This window comes from Lactuca virosa, chromosome 2 (genome assembly GCF_052849685.1).
Source record: "Lactuca virosa cultivar CGN04683 chromosome 2, Lactuca_virosa_CGN04683_v6, whole genome shotgun sequence".
Taxonomy (NCBI): Eukaryota; Viridiplantae; Streptophyta; class Magnoliopsida; order Asterales; family Asteraceae; genus Lactuca; species Lactuca virosa.
The window spans coordinates 224,046,814-224,069,203 of NC_136427.1; the positions used below are offsets into that span (position 1 = coordinate 224,046,814).

Here is a 22,390-nt window from a genome sequence, read left to right on the forward strand (position 1 = left end):
ATTTTGTAAGTTCAAAAATCATGTTATTGTTTATTATATTTATATAATTAATATATATAAATATATGTATAATTTATTAACGCCCCCCATGCGGATTTCGGGCGTTTTGTGAGTAAATTGTATTTATGTTTTCGGTTAATCGATTATATCTGGGTGCTTTTTATAATTAGATCGTATATGAGTTTCATTGATTTCATGTTTACTTGTTCATGAATTCTTGATAAGATAAAGAACTCATGACTTGCAGGTAAAATGAAGATGAGTTGAAACCTTGGAGGGAAGATAGTCTTATCAGAGAAGGATTGAAGTTGAGTGGTGGATGGTGAGGTCCGGTGAGGTATTTCCGACAAAGATATAGGAAGGAGTTGGGAAGGGAGCAGTTGTGGGACCCACCTCTTTTTAATGATAAATATTAATAACTATTTAAACAACAAAAAAATACAAAAAATGAAATAGAAAATGACAGTATAGTCTTTTCAAGTCGGTGAAAACTAAGGGCACAACAAAAAAAACAATAGAAACCGTCCCAGTTAAAAAAAAAAAAAAAATTAGAAACTAAATGTACGGATTCCTCCTAACCATAGGCACCATTCGTATAATTTACCCTACCAAGGTAATTTGATTGAAAAGTAAAGTAAAAGTGAATAAGAAGTGATATCTGAAAGTGAAAGGGCATCAAAATATTATCCAATAAGCAGCCAAAGATAGAAGCGGAGGTAAATCTCCGCGAAAACACGGAGCCGCTCTCGCCCAATACTTTGGAATCCACCCACTTTCTTAACTCAACCATGGTTAACTTAACCCTAACACCCTTCCTTTACAAATTCCCTTCTCCCCTCAATTTTCCCCATCTCTCCTCTCGGTTTCATTTCTCCACCTCCAAACCTCATCCTCTCCCTCTCTCTGTATATTTGTCGGCAAACACCACACAAACACACACACACACACAAACACAGAGACTAAATCTGAAGTACCTGGCGCTTCAACCATGAGTTGCAATGGATGCCGAGTCCTCCGAAAGGGGTGCAGCGATAGCTGTATTCTCCGCCCCTGTTTGCAGTGGATTGATACTCCTGAAGCTCAAGGTCACGCCACCGTATTCGTTGCCAAATTCTTCGGCCGCGCCGGTCTCATGTCCTTCATCTCCGCCGTTCCTGAAAACCAACGTCCATGTAAACCACCTCACCTCGCTCAAAAACTTGCTTAATTTTAGATTCAAACCCAACTGTTTGTGTGTGTGTGTGTGTGTGTGTGTTTGTTTCGGTAATTTAAAGTAGATAGTGCATGACAAATTCAATGCTAGGGTTTGGAAATTGGAGTCGTTTTACTTTTTGACTTACCTAGTTTATTTTGCATCTACAGCTCTTTTTCAATCGCTATTATTTGAAGCTGCCGGTCGGACGGTGAATCCAGTCAACGGAGCAGTCGGACTTTTGTGGACAGGGAACTGGCACCTGTGTCAGGCATCGGTGGATACAGTTCTCCGAGGCGGCACGTTAAGCCCGATCCCGGAGCTTAGCGACGGATTCCCGGCGATGCCAAAACTCGGTGATTCCTCAGAAATAGATGTAACTCGCTTTGACTTGCTCAAACCTCAGGATCCGGTCACACATCCGCGGTCGAAGGCGCAGAAGCGTCGGCGAGCCGGTGAGTCGCCATCAAACATGACACAATCGCACGATCTTGAACTAAATATAAATCAGAGCTTTACAGCTGTTAAAGGCTTGCCTGAGAAACGGCGGCAGGGAAGTCCGTCGATGAATTCTGAAGACTCCGTCACTACAACGTGTTTGGGCGGCGCCTGTGGGCTTGGAGAGTATAGTTTTACTCAAGGAGGAAGAGAAGTGCATCTGCTGAATCTGTTCAAATAATGAGTTGTAGCGTCAATTTTGATCTGGAAGGAAATATGTTTGGCCGGATTTTAGATTCCGGCGACTCTTTGTAGTTCACGGGCACAGGATTTCCCTCCGTCTGAGATTTTGTTTTTTGTAAGGAGGGGAAAATGAAAGTTCGCCGGTGATTCCCATTTACATCTTCTGTTAAATCTCATTGTAGCAAACCTGAGTCTTGTAACCGGAAAATAAATTATTTGTTTTTAAACAAAAACGTTTTCCTTAAATTTTCACTTTTCAGTAAAAAAAGTAAATTTTCATTGTTTTTGTTCTTCTTAATATTTTAATATTTTTATTATATCATATAATTACTTAAGTATTTACTATGCTTCATTTTATTATAACCTTCTATTTAGATTTTTATGGCAAGATATTGTTATTCGATAATTTCAATTTTCACCCGGTTATAATATTGTTACGCAAATGTCTGTGAATTGTGAAGTTTAAACTATATATTTAAAATATCGACACATATATGTTATTAAAAAAATTTAATGACAAATGTTTTTAATTTTTTTAAGTCCGATAAAATTGATTTTTGCTGCATTAAATGTTAAAACCCTAATTATGTTTATTAGATGTGATAACCGATTTTCAGGTCACCATAAAATAAAACTTGTAAGAAAAAACACTTAATTTCACAAATCTTTTTTTGTTTTTACCCTAATTATATATATATATATATATATATATATATATATATATATATATATATATATATATATATATATATTTTCATATTGTATGTTTTTATAAAAAAGATTATACATGATTTTTTTTAAAAAACATTGTATTTATGTTTTATTTTAAAAGTTGTTTCTTTATATACAAGTTATTTTTTCCCTATTTAAATGATTTAAAACATAAAAATATGTTTTTTGAAATACATGTATATTTAAATGGTTTAAAACATAAAAATATGTTTTTTGAAATACATGTATATATTTTTACGTATCTGGAAATATAAATATATTTTTAAAAGAATAAATATAAATTTTTACATGTTTTAGATATATTAATATGATTTAAAAAAAATATAAATATGTTTTTATGCATTTAAAAGTATAAATAAATCAAAAGTGTGTTTATGTGTAAAAAAAATATATTTATGTCTATAAACGTAAAAATATATATTTATATGTCTATAAATGAAAAAACTGTATGTTCATACTTCAAAAAAATATATCTATACTTTTAAATACGTATTTAAACTTATATATATATATATATATATATATATATATATATATATATATATATTGGTTTAAATTCTATGGAAAACAAAAAACCCTAAAAATCATAAAAATGCATAAAAAAAATAGTTAGAGATCACAAAACTTTTTTCTGAAAAAATCGCTGCTTTTAATACAAAATCGTTGAAATTTTTTTTGAAAAAAAACCTCTTTTTTTTATAAAAAAAAATTGATTTTTATTTTTTTTTTCAGCGATTTTATTAAAAAAGTTGCGATTTTTTCATAAAAAAAGTTTTGTGATCTCTAAGTATTTTTTTTTTATGTATTTTTATGATTTTTAGGGTTTTTTTGTTTTCCAAATAACCTTTCCCATATATATATATATATATATATATATATATATATATATATATATATATATATATATATATATATATATATATATATATATATTTAAAAATCAAATATTTTAATTGGACTAACAACGTAGAATACCCATTTTGAATTGTTTATCGTTTAAATAATGTATTATAAATATATTTTTTATTTTTTTTAAAGTAATTATTGTTAACGGTATGGTTAATTGGTCAATGAATATGTATTTTTATGTTTTAATTTTCTTTTGGTGCGATCTTACGATCTTACGATCACGATCTTACGATCACAATCTTGCAAAGCAGAAAACGATCTTATATAAGATCCCGATCTTAACAACCTTGATTAATATATCTAAAAAAATATAAAAACGTATATGTATACCTCTAAAAAATATCTCTATACTTCTAAATACATTAAAATATGTATTTATACTTCTAAAAACTCATTTTTATGTTTTTTATATATATATATATATATATATATATATATATATATATATATATATATATATATATATATATATATATATATATATATATATATATGAAAAACATGTATATAAAGAAATAACATTTAAAAAGATTATTAATATAATGTTTAGTTAAACATTTCTATGTATAAACATATTTTTTCTGCATTAATACATTAATACGTATAATATGAAAAATAATATGAAAAAACATATTTAAGGTAAAAACATGAGAACTTTATAAACGGGCTTTTTCGGTAATAATGAAAACATGTTAGCACATAACAATGGCTAAAATAGAAAAAAAAATGCAAAGTTTCATTATTAACGCACAAAAAATGTTATGTTAAGGTAAAATTGTATTTCTTTTTTTTCTTTTTTTTTTTATTTTTAAATTAAGGATTTTATGTCACCAACTCTATTAAACATAGCTATGTGGCTGTCTTTAAGATATTGCCTCAAAATCCCTTAACTTTTTGTAAAAAAAATAAGGTTAATGATCTATGAAGGTATTAAGGTTTCAAATTTGTTCACATTAGGTCCTTAAGGTTTTTTTTTGTACATGTTACAACAACATGGTTGTTATAACTGTTTAAATGTCGTCTCATTAACGTTTAAAGAGACGACATTTAAACAGTTGTAACAACCATGTTGGTATAATATGTACAAAAAAGACCTTAGGAATCTAATGTTGACGAATTTGAAACCTTATTACCCTCGTAGGTCATTAACCATTCTAAAAGAGATTAGAGATATAAGATTTGTCGGTGATACCCCTTTACTTTGACCATGACTGATAAAATATTTGAAATTTATATAATGAGATAAAAGGACATTTAAAAAAAATGTTTTCTATAATTTAAGGGGAATATTTAGAAAATTAAAAAAAACTCTTAAAAAGCTAATTTAATTAGCTTTTTAAAACGCTAAGCCTATAAGTTACTTTTTGACTTTCCAAACATGACACTTAAAAAAAATCGAAAAATAAGTTAGCTGTGACGCACCAAATATAGCCTTAATCATTAAGACTTTGATTATTATTAGTTTTTTTTTTTTTTTTTTTTTTTGTTGTAAAAATAACAAAAAATTGTTATGTAACCTTTCAATTGAAACCGTTGGTTGTGGTGAATTAACGACTAAAAAAAGAAGATGAAATGATGAATCCATCTAACTAGATATTAATATAAATTGTAAAAGAGTTAAATGAAATGATAAAAATATTAAAAATGGTATTTAAGTCATTACAAGCAACCATGCAACTAGAAGTTGGAACCAAAAGAATATATACGTAAAAAAAAAACTAAATGTATGATTTTTTTTTTGTAAATCATTAGGTCCATTTATGTAATTATTCTAAAAGCATCTAAGGGTTAATGATCTAGGAGGGTAATAAGGTTTTGTCCACATTAGGTCCCTAGGGTCTTTTTTGTACATATTACACCAACATGGTTGTTAAAACCGTTTAAATGTCGTCCTTTTAAACGGAAAGAGGGACGAAATTTAAATAATATAACAACCGTGTAACACCTTGTTCCGAATCGTTTCCTAATTCGAGGTCGTGACCCGAATATCGTTTATCATAAGGTTTAGGGCCCATGGGAATGAGAGTCTTAGACCCCTTTGGGTGTGGAAAATGTAGATTGGATGACCTGGGAGTTCGGTTTGTGTTTTGGAGCCGAAGGGTATATCGGTAAAGTGACAGTTCGGGCCTTTTATGAATTTTGGGTTTAAGTTCGGAAAGTTTTAAGGCAAGGGATAGTTGGTAGAAGTGTAGAGCTTCTCGTTACCTTTCTGGGGATATAAGGATCGTCAAAAACGGAATTAGAACGAAGAAGTTATGGCCTTCGGAATCTTGGTGTTCAGGGGCTAAGCCTAGTACGCGGGGCATACATGGAGTATGCGGGGCGTACTAGGCAAGAGGATCATCGATGCCCTCTTGACTAGGCAGGGCATACTCCAGTCAGATAGAAACCCTAATTTAGGGTCTTAGAACCTCTTTAATGGCCTTAACTTAACTCTAAACCTTCCTACCTTCAGCCTCCACCCCATTAAACCCTAGATACGATACCCTAGCCCCCATTTGAGTGGTTCTTGAGTTGTTGGGGTGATTTCTTGTGTTTTGGTGCTTATTCCAGAAGAAGGAGCTTCTCAAGGTGTGTTGGATTGCTTGAAGCTTTTGGATCCTGACTTTGTGCATCTTGATCTATCTTCTGGATGTATAAAGTCTTAATCTTGGTAGCTTATTTGTATAGATATAGTTTTGGGTGGTACTTTATCATGTTTGGTCCCAAGGTTGTGGTTCTTGTGAGTAGAAGTTACTCCATAACCTTTGAGCCCCATATTTGGCCTTTGTTGAGGTTATTAAGTCATAAAAATGTCATATTGAGGGTTTTTGTTGAAGAATTCTAGAGTCAGTGTTCTTAGTTTGAATAAAAACAAGTTTTGGGTCCCATTAATGCATGCAAAGGAGTAAAGTTGCCAACTTTACGTGTTAAGACTTTGATTAGGATCAGATTTGAGAAGTGGACTTAGTGGCATAACCATTTAAGCACTTAATAAGGAGAATAGGCTGCTGAGGAGAACGATGGGCGTCCCCAGCTTGTACGTAGCGTGTACTGGTCAAGGGTGGTGTACGATGGGCATAGATTGAGTATGCAGGGCGCACTCAGTCGTTTGAATTTCAGTGACTTTTGTTGACTTTCGTGTATTGGGGCATTATAAGGCTTTGGGCCTTCTTGGATTAGGCCCATGATGGATTTTGGTCCCAATTAGGAGGTTGGGTCTTATTGGGCTTTTTGAGGCTATTGGATTGGGCCTCGGATTTTGGGCCAAGTGAGGAGAGGGTAAAATGGACTTTATCCTAAGGGTTGGACAGCGGACCAGGATTTCATCTATGGGTTGTGGACCATATATTAATTGGATATTATTTGATGGTGTTAGCGTGGGCATTTTTCCGGATCTGCAGACCGAGATTTTATCCGAGTGATTCAACAACTTGAGGTAAGTTTCTTCTCACTGTACTGTGGGTTCGAAGGCACCAATGTCGGTCCACTAGATTATTTATCCTGATTAGGATAGTGTTATGCTACTCGATGGCTAATTAGTAGATCTGTATGATTATTTATATTTGTTGGTTTTGTGTTTATGTTTAGCTGTTATATACGTCGACATATTGGGTTGGGTTGAGGTTGTACTACTTTGTGTTGTAGCCAACAAACTCAGGAGCATTTTAGATATGAGCTGAGGGCCCGAATGGCATGCCGGACTCATACGTAGGGCTCGGGTGCATTCCAGATATGAGCTGAGGGCCCGAATGGCATGCAGACTCATACGTAGGGCTTAGGGGTAATCGAGACTTATGCTGAGGACCTTGTAGGGGTGTTGTAACACCGTAAACTTTAGAACCAATTTTTCATTTTTAAAACCTCATAAAACACATGTCATATTATTAAAACACCAAATATCAGTTTAACAAATTTTTCAAAACATTGAATCAAATCCAGGATCCATGACATAACTCCATCTCAATTGTGTGTGTGTGTGTACAATCATGTCGGTGCCTTCCCGCAATTCTGAGAAAACCTGAAACACATATCACATAACACGGTAAGCACGAAGCTTAGTGAGTTCCCCAAAATACCACATACACATATTAGCTTCTCGAGGCTATAACACTGTATGGCCTTCCGGTCAATGTGTCTCAGTGGACCTTCCGGTCCCACAGCTCTGGTAGACCTTCCGGCCCTGCCATGACTTGCTTTCCGGCCCTAACTATGTTTGCCTTCCGGCCCAATTCATACAGCATATACATATCACATAAGTCACATAACTCATACAAATACATAAGACCTTCCGGTCACACATAATTACCATTCCAGGTAAAGTATAGTGAGAAGACTCACCTGACAAGCAACAAGTAAATAACCTCGCACCCGAATCTCGAACTAGCCTCCGCCTAATCACAAGGGATGAATACTCTTTTCACAATTCAAACAACCGAAGACTATTCTTTCTCTTTCTAACTCTTTGAAGTGGATAAAAGACCATTACCCCTCCATGGTCCTTATTACTTATGTTGACAATAACCCCATAGTCAACAGAAGTCAACACTCGAGTCAACAGTCCAAGTTTGACCCGACTCGTCGAGTGCACTCTTGCGACTCGTCGAGTCCCCTCGTATCCTCAGAAGTCTCAAAAGGTCTAGCTCAACTCGTCGAGTTGACCCCCAACTCGCCGAGTTATCACTCAATCAACCCATCGGGACAAACCCTCACCGACTCGTCAAGTCAGGCCATGGACTCGGCGAGTCCCTTCGATCAGATTCCTCATTCAAACGATTTAAGGCAGATCCATCACCCCAAACACTAGATCTATCATCCTAAGGGTCGATTGTCACGTAAAGCTGCAAGCTTTACGTTTAAACATGGCAAAAATCAATTTGTACCGGCTTAATTTCATCAAAATTCGATCCCTCACCACAGCCCGATTCTCGACCTTAAATCGAAGGTCGGGATTAGGGTTTTTTGTTTTGCTGGATTATGGCTCAATCTTCATACAAAATTTGAAATTTGGTGTGTGCTTTAACACAGCCGTTGTTTCATCTGCTCATAATTGCAAATACAAGGTACTGAAGAACAACAATGGTTAGAAGAAGAAGATAATCAATTATGAGGTTACGTTCAATGTTATGGCCGTTAGAATTGGCGTGAACTTCCCAAATATGCAGGTACGATTGCCTTTTCCTCAGTTCCTCTTCTTCGTATCTGTTTCGATTTCAGTGAACTGTATTATCTGAGATAATCATTGAATTGGTAACCAATATAACTCTAACAAGGATGATTAACCATAATAACTCTTCTATGGTTAAATAAAGCTATAATCTTTGGACTCTCTGGACCTCACAAGGTCCAGATCTGAAGTCTAGGCCTCAAGAGAGACCATATGCATACAAAGTCCCAACAATGGTGGAAGAAACCCTAATCTTCCATATTTACAAGATCTAAGCAAAATAAAAAGAAAGGTGCAAGCTTTTACCTCTTACTCAAGCCCTTGCACGAAGTTACACCAGATCCACTGATTCTCTAACTCCCTTTGATGGGTGATCTCCTCTTCTCCTCAAGAGATGCACTAGTCTACTCCAAGTTTTAGCTTCTAATACTCTCATGGCTCTCTATACACGTTTAGGGTTTGCTCTCAAGGAAGGGTAGTCGCAAATGAGGCTATAAGTTCCTTTAAATAGGTCCCAAACCCGAGAAATTAGGGTTTCTCTGCCCAACACCTACTCGGCGAGTCAGCTCTCTGACTCGTCGAGTCCAATCATTAATCCCACGTGGACACTCGACTCTACTCGACGAGTTGGACTCACAACTCGTCGAGTCACTCCATAAATCTCAATATTAATCACACAATAATATACCTGAAAGTTCGGATGTTACAATTATCCCCCACTTGAATTAGATTTCGCCCTCGAAATCTCTTCTCAGCATCACATAGATCGAACCCAATAACCGAAAAGCACCACCAAGAGGATCTCATACTACACAACTATCTCCCTCCATGGACACCTAAATCCAAACAGGAACTCCCACCCAGAAAAGGACAGACCCTTCTTCTGCTACGATAACCCTTCTGACTCTCCAGAATCTGGAAACTCTAGTGGCCTGTCTCACTGCCAGACCGCCTTCTCAAGATATCACCATGCTATTCGCTCCTCGAATAACAAATCCTGACAACTCATTGCCCCTCTGATTCCCTTGTTGCGACTGATAAAACAAGTCAATGCCCAAAAATTGACTACCGATCACTCATGCCAGACATGTTAAACAATTCAGATCATACTCCAAAGAATGAAAGGGTCACATCACACCAGGGACCCATCCACTGTACTGCAATCAAACCTATCTGAGCAATGAACTCTCAACACCCTATCCTCAGACACAAGACAATGATCATGTTTGCACAGAATTATCCTCTGACATCTAACAATCATAAACTGCAGCTCCCTTCTCCAATATCCCTTTCAACACTGAGCACCAGGTCATCTCCCGACCTAGCAGTTGAACCTCCAAAGGTTACCCATTGCATACCTCAACATGTCTCACTGACTTCCTTCCCACACGAGCTATCTCGGCCCAGTGTGACACACAAGTCACGAAGTCCGCTTACCCCGAACGATTACTACAATTCCAACTGAAGATCATCTCACCCCGACCTCTGTCGTCTACTACTCGTTGGTTCCATGCGTCTCGCGATACCTCCCGTATCAACGAACTAACCCACTCAGGCCTAAGTCATCAGATGACAAACGATGCCCCTCAAAATGGAACCCCTTCTCTAGATCCGGAATCTCATTTCGTCTTCATATTGTACCACTAGAGCCAACTCAAACTCGAGAGTCTGGCTTGCCGCGAAATTGGAACCGCTCGCCCCAACGAAGCACTCAACTCATAATCCATGCTTCGCAACTCTCTCGCGTACATCATTACATCCAATTTCTTCTGATTGTTATCATTACACCGAAGCTCTGAATATGATAACTTTCGACCATTAGGGAGACCCCAGTCTCGCCCATGGCCTGACCACCAGGCCCACAGACCCAAAGATAAGGCTACCCATGCCTAGGAACTCTTCTGCGTCATGCTCTAACTAGTGAAGACTACGGCTCCCCGTAGTTCCACAATGCTCTCTCTTACTGCTTGGTGAATACTACGGCTCCCCGCAATATCGCCACACCATCTTGCTGACTGGTGGACACTACGGCTTCCCGCAGTACCACCACACCCTCTCACTGACTGGTGAATACTACGGCTCCCCGTAGTATCACCACACCCTTTCACACTAACTCATGGATGCTGCAGCTCCCCGCAGTCTTACAACATTTCCTCTTACCACCCCACGATCTCATCCTCAATCGATGCTATAATGCATTCACTAACTCTTGTTCCACGGCCCAACCTTGATAGGTGCGCACACACCCATCCAACAGTAAGCATTCACTACTTCGGACGGCAACCGCCATAACAAAACTCCTTTTCTCGCTGCAATCCACATTCTTAAATAATCTTGCTTGTCATCAATTTGCCGAAGGGCTCCCACTGGAATCATAGATACTTGCTACCCATTTGCCATCTCTTAACTCAAAAATCAAAATAATATGGAATTAAGAACATCATACTCGGATACCTCGGTAAACCATCACAGAATCTCACGATGTTCTGCCTCAACCACTGATCTCACACTCACGGCATCAAACTCAAATACTGCATTGCTCATTCATAATCTCACAACCGATCTTCCTTTCGCATCACTCGTAACCTCAGAGTATTCCGTTTCCAATTTGAAACACAGAGGCATCGTCAAAGATTCAGAACACGTTGACGAAAGCCCGAAGCTCCACCCTCTACTGATCACTACCCATACGGAAATACTCATGTCGATCCTGAAATTGGATGACACATCATCTGCTGCCCTTCCTGGGGTATAGATTACAATCTATACCTATACTTGTAAATCTCTGCTATTGCACCCTGAATCCAGCGACCCCATCGCACTCGAACTCGACATACGTAATTTCCGAAAATCCCAGGCCACAATGAATTTTCCAACCAATGGTCACCTGCCGGGGATCCACTCATCCTTTCCTAAACACGTACTGGTACATTTTCCTGCCCGACACCTTGCCTCATCCTTCACTAGCTCAGGTCTCATATGTTCATACCGCAGGTTCCCATAACCATTTCTCTGACCGCACTTGAATGGATCACCGACCCCCTTTACCGGAAAGCCAGTTCTCCCCAACTCAGGGTTCGAATCATCACCATTTGGCACGACCACAATCTACTCAGTAGACTGTCCCACCAGGTATGTCACACTTGACTCTTGAATGTATAACGCAATCATCCCAGGGACTTCCCCAAGGAAACCAAACAATTCCCAAAAATCCCGTCCCTGACAGCATCTTGGAATCCTCCCCACATAACTGCCTCTAGACACTTCGAGGCCTCAGACTGATACACCGCCGGAAACCCCACTGTTCCGAATCCAAAATGTCTCAAATCTAGAAATAGTGCCCTCTCACACACTTTGACTCTAAATCTTCGCCCCGCTTACCAAATCGGGTATAATCCTAAAACCACAGACCTCATCCTCATTGTCGATACACAATGCATACCACGAGGGCCACCACCCCGATATACTCATCTCATCCACCGGAAACAGACAATAACAATGCACCACTCTCAACAAAGCACCTCCTCGTTCCCAACCATCATAGCCCCACTAATGACTCACTCATGGGATAAGAACATATGTCACAACTTACCGCCCAAACATTCTGATGAAAAGATTACTACCCTTTGCTACCCTCACAGGGTCTACCTCCAACCCTGAAACCGGAATCTCATTATTCCCTTCTGCTTCTTACAGAAAATAGTACAACTCTGATCACCGAAAGTGGCATCTCCTCTATCGGCCGACTGATCAGCTCAGACTGCAATCCTCTATAAGGCATCACTTCTATTCATCCATGAGTCTTGCGACTCCAAATAACCTCTTCACAAAATTTCTCGGAAACCACTCGATTTTTCCACCCTCCTTAAGGTATGTTCCATTAGAACTCGTTCACATGGCCCTCTAGCCCCACACTCTATCACATGTGATCCCTAGACTGATCAATCACAACGGAATAACGGGTAAAACCAGAGGCACTATCCGTCACGAAACATGGCACTCGAAACATGCTATCTCCCCTCAATCTGCTACAGATCATGGTACTCGAACCATGCGATCACCTCTCATCTGCTACGAATCATGGTACTCGAACCATATGATCACCTTTCATCTGCTACGAATCATGGTACTCGAACCATACGATCACCTTTCATCTGCTACTTAGAATCTCTGGAATTTTTCCGGTATCGAGTATGGGTCCTTTGCTTTCAGTAGTACGGACCCATACTACCTGCCACATCTACCCATACTTTCCACCTGAATCATCCCAGATTTCCTAAGTAGCTACTTATTCTCTTCAATTCACCAATCTTGTCATACTTGTTCGCTCTCCTGCGAATACTCTTCTTTCCTGCGAATACTCTTCTTCTATCAGCATGCTCATCTGACAAAGGTCGTTCCCTAGGCTCTCCCTAGGTCTTCACACTTCTCTGCCATCAGCTGCTGAAGAACTCCTTATGATGCCAGTCATCTACCTCATGAATATCGTCATATTCACTTAGTAGCTGACTCCCATCATCAAGAGTCCCACAAAGCATGGAGCAAGCAACATTCAGGCATCGAATATCCTCCATCAACACATAAACCACTCTAGGCTACAACTCTGCTCGCTCTACACACCCTCAAAAGGGTATCATCGTACTCAAGCAACTCTACCCCTCGTGGGTATCTACTACTCTCTAAAAAGGCTTCTCCAATGCTCATCTAGGTATCTCTCCTAGATTACTTCTCTATTCAAAGCATAACACAGATAGAAAGATCCCTAGGCTAAGGCATCACAAATCAAGCCACTCTAGTCCTAAATCATGAAATACCTAGCCTACTTCTATCATGCATAACATATCTCATATCATCTCATAACACATAAAGTAAGGGTATTTTGGGACATCACCGTTCGGGCGCTGGTTGATTGTACACACTACTCGTTACCTCTTTCTCTTAAAACTTCTTACTCATTTGTAGAAAATCGTTTCTTTTGAAAACCTTTCTCAATTCCTCAGTTTGAGTCCAGACATACCCGAAGGTGTATCCGAATCCCTCAAACCAAGGCTCTGATACCAAATTGTAACACCGTAAACTTTAGAACCAATTTTTCATTTTTAAAACCTCATAAAACACATGTAATATTATTAAAACACCAAATATCAGTTTAACAAATTTTTCAAAACATTGAATCAAATCCAGGATCCATGACATAACTCCATCTCAATTGTGTGTGTGTGTGTACAATCATGTCGGTGCCTTCCCGCGATTCTGAGAAAACCTGAAACACATATCACATAACACGGTAAGCACGAAGCTTAGTGAGTTCCCCAAAATACCACATACACATATTAGCCTCTCGAGGCTATAGCACTGTATGACCTTCCGGTCAATGTGTCTCAGTGGACGTTCCGGTCCCACAGCTCTAGTAGACCTTCCGGCCCTGCCATGACTTGCCTTCCGGCCCCAACTATGTTTGCCTTCCGGCCCAATTCATACAGCATATACATATCACATAAGTCACATAACTCATACAAATACATAAGACCTTTCGGTCACACATAATTACCATTCCAGGTAAAGTATAGTGAGAAGACTCACCTGACAAGCAACAAGTAAATAACCTCGCACCCGAATCTCGAACTAGCCTCCGCCTAATCACAAGAGATGAATACTCTTTTCACAATTCAAACAACCGAAGACTATTCTTTCTCTTTCTAACTCTTTGAAGTGGATAAAAGACCATTACCCCTCCATGGTCCTTATTACTTATGTTGACAATAACCCCATAGTCAACAGAAGTCAACACTCGAGTGAACAGTCCAAGTTTGACCCGACTCGTCGAGTGCACTCTTGCGACTCGTCGAGTCCCCTCGTATCCTCAGAAGTCTCAAAAGGTCTAGCTCAACTCGTCGAGTTGACCCCCAACTCGCCGAGTTATCACTCAATCAACCCATCGGGACAAACCCTCACCGACTCGTCAAGTCAGGCCATGGACTCGGCGAGTCCCTTCGATCAGATTCCTCATTCAAACGATTTAAGGCAGATCCATCACCCCAAACACTAGATCTACCATCCTAAGGGTCGATTGTCACGTAAAGCTGCAAGCTTTACGTTTAAACATGGCAAAAATCAATTTGTACCGGCTTAATTTCATCAAAATTCGATCCCTCACCACAGCCCGATTCTCGACCTTAAATCAAAGGTCGGGATTAGGGTTTTTTGTTTTGCTGGATTATGGCTCAATCTTCATACAAAATTTGAAATTTGGTGTGTGCTTTAACACAGCCGTTGTTTCATCTGCTCATAATTGCAAATACAAGGTACTGAAGAACAACAATGGTTAGAAGAAGAAGATAATCAATTATGAGGTTACGTTCAATGTTATGGCCGTTAGAATTGGCGTGAACTTCCCAAATATGCAGGTACGATTGCCTTTTCCTCAGTTCCTCTTCTTCGTATCTGTTTCGATTTCAGTGAACTGTATTATCTGAGATAATCATTGAATTGGTAACCAATATAACTCTAACAAGGATGATTAACCATAATAACTCTTCTATGGTTAAATAAAGCTATAATCTTTGGACTCTCTGGACCTCACAAGGTCCAGATCTGAAGTCTAGGCCTCAAGAGAGACCATATGCATACAAAGTCCCAACAATGGTGGAAGAAACCCTAATCTTCCATATTTACAAGATCTAAGCAAAATAAAAAGAAAGGTGCAAGCTTTTACCTCTTACTCAAGCCCTTGCACGAAGTTACACCAGATCCACTGATTCTCTAACTCCCTTGATGGGTGATCTCCTCTTTTCCTCAAGAGATGCACTAGTCTACTCCAAGTTTTAGCTTCTAATACTCTCATGGCTCTCTATACACGTTTAGGGTTTGCTCTCAAGGAAGGGTAGTCGCAAATGAGGCTATAAGTTCCTTTAAATAGGTCCCAAACCCGGGAAATTAGGGTTTCTCTGCCCAGCACCTACTCGGCGAGTCAGCTCTCTGACTCGTCGAGTCCAATCATTAATCCCACGTGGACACTCGACTCTACTCGACGAGTTGGACTCACAACTCGTCGAGTCACTCCATAAATCTCAATATTAATCACACAATAATATACCTGAAAGTCCGGATGTTACAATTCTCCCCCACTTGAATTAGATTTCGCCCTCGAAATCTCTTCTCAGCATCACATAGATCGAACCCAATAACCGAAAAACACCACCAAGAGGATCTCATACTACACAACTATCTCCCTCCATGGACACCTAAATCCAAACAGGAACTCCCACCCAGAAAAGGACAGACCCTTCTTCTGCTACGATAACCCTTCTGACTCTCCAGAATCTGGAAACTCTAGTGGCTTGTCTCACTGCCAGACCGCCTTCTTAAGATATCACCATGCTATTTGCTCCTCGAATAACAAATCCTGACAACTCATTGCCCCTCTGATTCCCTTGTTGCGACTGATAAAACAAGTCAATGCCCAAAAATTGACTACCGATCACTCATGCCAGACATGTTAAACAATTCAGATCATACTCCAAAGAATGAAAGGGTCACATCACACCAGGGACCCATCCACTGTACTGCAATCAAACCTATCTGAGCAATGAACTCTCAACACCCTATCCTCAGACACAAGACAATGATCATGTTTGCACAGAATTATCCTCTGACATCTAACAATCATAAACCGCAGCTCCCTTCTCCAATATCCCTTTCAACACTGAGCACCAGGTCATCTCCCGACCTAGCAGTTGAACCTCCAAAGGTTACCCATTGCATACCTCAACATGTCTCACTGACTTCCTTCCCACACGAGCTATCTCGGCCCAGTGTGACCCCCAACTCGCCGAGTTATCACTCAATCAACCCATCGGGACAAACCCTCACCGACTCGTCGAGTCAGGCCATGGACTCGGCGAGTCCCTTCGATCAGATTCCTCATTCAAACGATTTAAGGCAGATCCATCACCCCAAACACTAGATCTACCATCCTAAGGGTCGATTGTCACGTAAAGCTGCAAGCTTTACGTTTAGACATGGGAAAAATCAATTTGTACCGGCTTAATTTCATCAAAATTCGATCCCTCACCACAGCCCGATTCTTGACCTTAAATCGAAGGTCGGGATTAGGGTTTTCTGTTTTGCTGGATTATGGCTCAATCTTCATACAAAATTTGAAATTTGGTGTGTGCTTTAACACAGCCGTTGTTTCATCTGCTCATAATTGCAAATACAAGGTACTGAAGAACAACAATGGTGAGAAGAAGAAGATAATCAATTATGAGGTTACGTTCAATGTTATGGCCGTTAGAATTGGCGTGAACTTCCCAAATATTCAGGTACGATTGCCTTTTCCTCAGTTCCTCTTCTTCGTATCTGTTTCGATTTCAGTGAACTGTATTATCTGAGATAATCATTAAATTGGTAATTTTCTTTTAAAAAACTAGGGTTAGGTAGGTCAAGATTCCTACAGGTATGTTTCTGGTGAAGCTTTATTGATGTCTATGATTCTCTATTTACTCACTGAAAAGAAAGATGAAGGAGGTGTCTATTAACTTTGATATCTTTTATTTTTTTCCAAGAATAAAATAGCCCCCTTAATGTTGGGATGCAGGGGAGAGGGTATGAAAGATGTAAACAAATAGGTGATGGTACAATTATGTTAACATATACCATTGTTTTATGTACCTGTGTAGCTTTCAACAATATAAAACAATTTCGTTTAATTTTTATGGATCAGGATTGAACATTTTGTAAACTGAAGCACTTGAGATTATACAAAACTGACAGTGAGTGAACAAGATTAGAGAAGGCGGATTTGGTCACCTTCACAGGGTAAGTGTGTATGGTGTTATGCTACATTACTTGTTGTCTTTAAGCAGAGTTAGTGAATTAAATTACGCATTTTTAGAAAATTTTAAAGTCTATGAAATTTTCTTAGATATGTAAATGTTTGAAAGTCTCCAAAAACCATTTCACTTAATATATTTACAACTTGTGATTCTAGGTTGTTGTTATCATCGGATGGCATAACTTCTTTTGTGGTGATGAGGTGATCGTTTGGGTGTCAGCAACTGATTTAGATACGCCAACATATTCCAATCTTCTGTTTCATGCTTTTTACATCATTATGGGAACAGTTATGATTTCATTTTTACTTCAATCACCATTAGAAAAATTGAATATTCAAATGCGTGTACAAAGTGCTTTTGTCATGCCAGAAATAGCTGAACCATATAACCACTTACGTGCCTTGCGCCGCCTGAACAACGGTAGAGTTGTCATTTTTGGCGGTGTTGGGGCGTGCACTGATAATCCTCTTTTCGCCAACTGATACATCAGCATCTTTGCGAGCCTCTGGAAGTAATAAAAACAATGTAGCATTAGATCATATTTCCTTTAGTGATGCGGTTTCTAGGAGAATACGAATGAAATGGTTAGTTTATTGAATAAAACATAAAATTTTAAAATTTTACAAAACATTTTTAAATTTTTTTTTCTAATGTTTAAGAGAATATTTTTGTATTTAAAATTGTGATATTTGACATGCTGGAACCTGGGAATGTTTCAAAGGCGTTGACTGGAGAATAAGTTGGGACCTTCATTTTCAGAAAATGAGATGGAATCGTATAAAAATATTAAGAAACTTTAAATTTTCTCCTGAGGTCTGATTTCAAATCTTTTATGGTTTCAATTTATACATCATCAAAGTGTTAAAATTTTGATACTTTTTCAGGTATACAAGGCACTTGAGCATCGATTGATTATTACAGAAGCTACTCAGAGATAGAGACTTCCTTTAATTTCAAAACATGGTGAGATTCATAAGGATGAAATAGATAAATGGAGTGGATTATCGAGAGGTTTCCCTGATAGCACAATAAGCCCAAACTCAAGGCACTACACAAACATTATCCCTGACTCAGGAGATCCTTACAGTTGGTGGTGTTCCTAATCTGTTTCTTGGAATAACACCTGCTTATCTGTGGCAAAGTCAGGTCCAACATGTGCCATGACCTACAGTAAGTTGACCATGTATTTTTCGGTCCTTATTAGTAAAAGTTAAGTTTGTTGCTATTTTTTTTCTTCGTATGTTCCTATTATGTGCTTATAGTTTCAGATAAATTGTTGTAGGATGTGGGAGAATACCAAATGCTGCTTCTTTGTGAGATTGAGATCCATTTAAAGGCTAATCAGTCAGCTCCTCCTGAGTAAATTAAAATATTTAAGATTTGCCAACTCAGTAATTGCAAAGTGACACTATGGGCATTAAAGATACCAACTCAGGAATGGAAACCTCAACTATGGAATTTGTGCTCTCATTGGACGATAATGGCTACCAGCATTTGCATATTGTATTTTTTTTTAATTTATTATTTTTTTAAGATTAATTTTATTTTCTGTTTTAGGCTGCTCGGAGTCGTGAGTCTGTTAACTAGCGGGCTACGGCTGTACCGGGGGTACCGCCTGGAAAGATCTCCTTGCACAATAGGTTCAGCGGGTTCTCTTTAATGTTTTCACTCGGATTGCCATTTTTCAATTACCAGTTACAGTTTTCAATTAGAAACAATGATGAATGTAGGTTTTATTTCCGGTTTTTTTATAGCAAATAAAAAGAAACATATATATAAAAAAAGATAAATATTTTTGGGAATGACAGGGAGTTATAACAGAGGATGTAGTCCAGCTTAGAAAATCCATTGGTGCACCAGGGATGACTGTTCTTCAGTTTGATAGTAAATTATTTTTTACTTAATTCACTTATTTCCATAATTTATATTTATAAAATATCCATTAATAAATTTTTCTTTTACAAATAGGTTTCAGAAGTGATTGAGCAAACCCTCATCTGCCTCACAATCATGAGCAAAATCAACTTGCATATGCTGGAACTGACATAATGACACGGTGATCTTTATTATCTTCTCATCGAAGACCAAAAATAGCATTGTACATTCCTATAAATATATATTAAAAATGGATTTTAACTTTTATTTTTGTTATGGATACGAGGTTGGTTGGATGTCTTGCAGCAAAAAAAATGCAATGTGAGTGAGTGTTTTTAAGTTTCAACACTACAATCTTTCATAAATATTATAATATGCTTGCTTATCTACTACAGTTTCAAATAACCAAAGAAAACAAGGTACACAGCGCCAACGACGCATCTAATTCCATCAAGTTTTATATTATAGTTTAGAATTTATATGTTCGTTTTATTTATACCGACAATTTAACTAAAATACATAATGCAAGTAATTTTTAAATTTTTTTAATCATGAATATAATTTTGAAACAATAATATTTAAAGAATTTATGTATTTGTTTTATCTATAATATAATATTATTTTTCTATGAAAAATATAAATAAATAAATTATGAAGTAACTGAAAATTTTATATTAACTTTGTAGTAATAAATTTATTAGAAACGTTGATATCTTCCATCGTTTCTTTACCATTTGTTCCCTTTTTTGTCTCTCCATTGAAATAACCATTACGAATAACTAACTTAATCATACATATATTAATTTTAAACTTATAGTTTAGTTTCATGAGGGGCGCGGGAGGGGCAAAATGGACAGCTTTACAGAGCCTAAATTTTTTTGGGGCCAATTTATTAAATTATTATTATTATTATTATTATATATATATAACGATAAGTGCCTTTTTTTACTCGTCCATGACATTTGAGGATATTTAAAACCTCCGAACCCACCGAGTTTAGTTCTCACTTATTTTTGCAAGTTGATCAAAGTAACAAAAATTAATCTTCAAGCAAAAAAAAAGTATTAATTTAGTTTTGGATCAACAAAAACAATGTTAATCCAATATATATATATATATATATATATATATATATATATATATATATATATATATATCGGATATTATAAATTTGTTATCTTGAAGACGTTGAAGAAGGTGACTTCGGTAATGATCAAGATCATGATCATTCTAGTTATTTTGATTTCACTAAGATATAAATGTATGTGTTGTAAACAGTGTTGTAAAACTTGTCGAGTTGACTGATTACTCGGTCAACTACTCCATACTCGACCCCTTACTGATGCGAGTTAAAAAATCCAAGTACTCCCCGATTGACCCCTTACCGGAACGAGCAGTGTTGTAAAACTCGGACAACTCGGTGTGTAATATGTATAATATACTTAATGGTTTATTATTTAACACACACATATGATTATTACTACATTTATATATTTAATTTTCAATAATTATTCACGAAGTGAGACCATTGTGTGCTTTTTTAGTTTTTGTGTATTCACATGTATCTAATTTTATTTTATATTTCAATCAACTTATGATTGTATCTTATGATTTTGACATATATGATTTCCCTAAAAATATTTCTACATAAATTACCGAATCCGAGTACTCATGAGTACTCGACAGTCGGCCGAACAGGTACCGACTAGTGAGTTCTATAACCTTTGTTGTAAATATAAAATACATACATATGACCTACTGATATGATGAAATGTCATCTTTTAATGAGGTTGAGGGTTCAAGTCTCCTATGAAATATATATGTGAAATTGTACAAATAACTTAATTTGCTCATATTTAAAAGACTTAAATAAAAGAATTGTTTTGTGACGCTCTGTTCCGAAATAACCCTAACTTGGAGGTTTGGGTGGTAATTGACCTGGTAAAGGTCTCGGGTCTCAAAGGATCGATTTTGGACCCTATGGGATAAGGTTCTTGGGCTTGGAATTAAGATTTTGAGTGTGGTGAGATATTGGGCCTAAATCAAGCTTTGGAGATTGGTGGTCAAGGTACACCACAACGTGGTGCATGGCTAATGAAAACACTGATCCATTGGTCACCACGAAGTAACAAAGAGGGTACCAGGACAAGGGGAGCACTGCAGCCCAAGCCCATGAAATTTAGGGTTTGTTCCATATGTAAAGGCACAAACTCAAGGTTTAGGGCATCCTCTTCAGCATCCAACCCTTTCATACGAAACCCTAGCCTTCATTCATGATTAAGGGCTTAATTTCTTGATTTAGAGTTTATTATTTGGATTTTGGTGAAGCTTGGGAAAAAGAGGTTCGTCTTGGTGTAAGGGAACAAGAAGCAATATTGGATCCAACATTCTCTTAAGATTTATGAGTTGCTAGAGGTATAAAGTTCATAACTTGACACTTATTCTTCTAAATTCAAGTTTGAGGTCATATTTGGGTGGTTTTGGTCCTTTCCATGGATGCTCTTGGAGTTGAGGAACCCAAGAGCTTAGTATGGCTCCTCTATGGTCAATATGTTCTGTAGAATGGGAAAAAGGAGCCATGTTGGAGTCACCTTGTGTCCATGCACAAGTTTTGGATCCATTAAGGACTTAATGGACTTAGGATTGTAGATGTAGCCTTAAAATGGAGTCTTAAAGGATAAAGTTGGAAACTTTATTCATTAAGTCATTGAATATAACAAGATCTAAAGTTTTGGATTTAGATTGATAAGGATTAAGCACTTAATGAAGATTTTGGCCTTCTGCCAGAAGCCACGATGTGTAACGCCCGGGTTTCGGGGCTAAGTATTTTTAGACGATGTAATAGTCTAGGTCAACTATTGTAACTCTTTTTGATGTAATAAAGATGAAATATTTGAATACTATGTGAATTATGTGTATTTGTGTGCTTATTATTTAATTATAAATGTATAATTAATAAAGAATAAAAATAAGCGTCAAAATTAAAGTGTGAGATAAGCCCAATATATTTATATAAAG

At 37.4% G+C, this 22,390-nt stretch overlaps 1 protein-coding gene across 1 annotated transcript; it reads left to right on the top strand.

Moving 5' to 3' along the window:
• The first annotated feature begins 840 nt into the window (after window positions 1-840).
• On the top strand, window positions 841-2,119 carry LOC145160288 (LOB domain-containing protein 37-like). Its single transcript, XM_079079419.1, has 2 exons — window positions 841-1,172; window positions 1,363-2,119. The coding sequence occupies exons 1-2, from the start codon at window positions 989-991 to the stop codon at window positions 1,869-1,871; spliced, it is 693 nt and encodes a 230-aa protein (XP_078935545.1). The 5' UTR covers window positions 841-988; the 3' UTR covers window positions 1,872-2,119.
• Window positions 2,120-22,390: the final 20,271 nt, after the last annotated feature.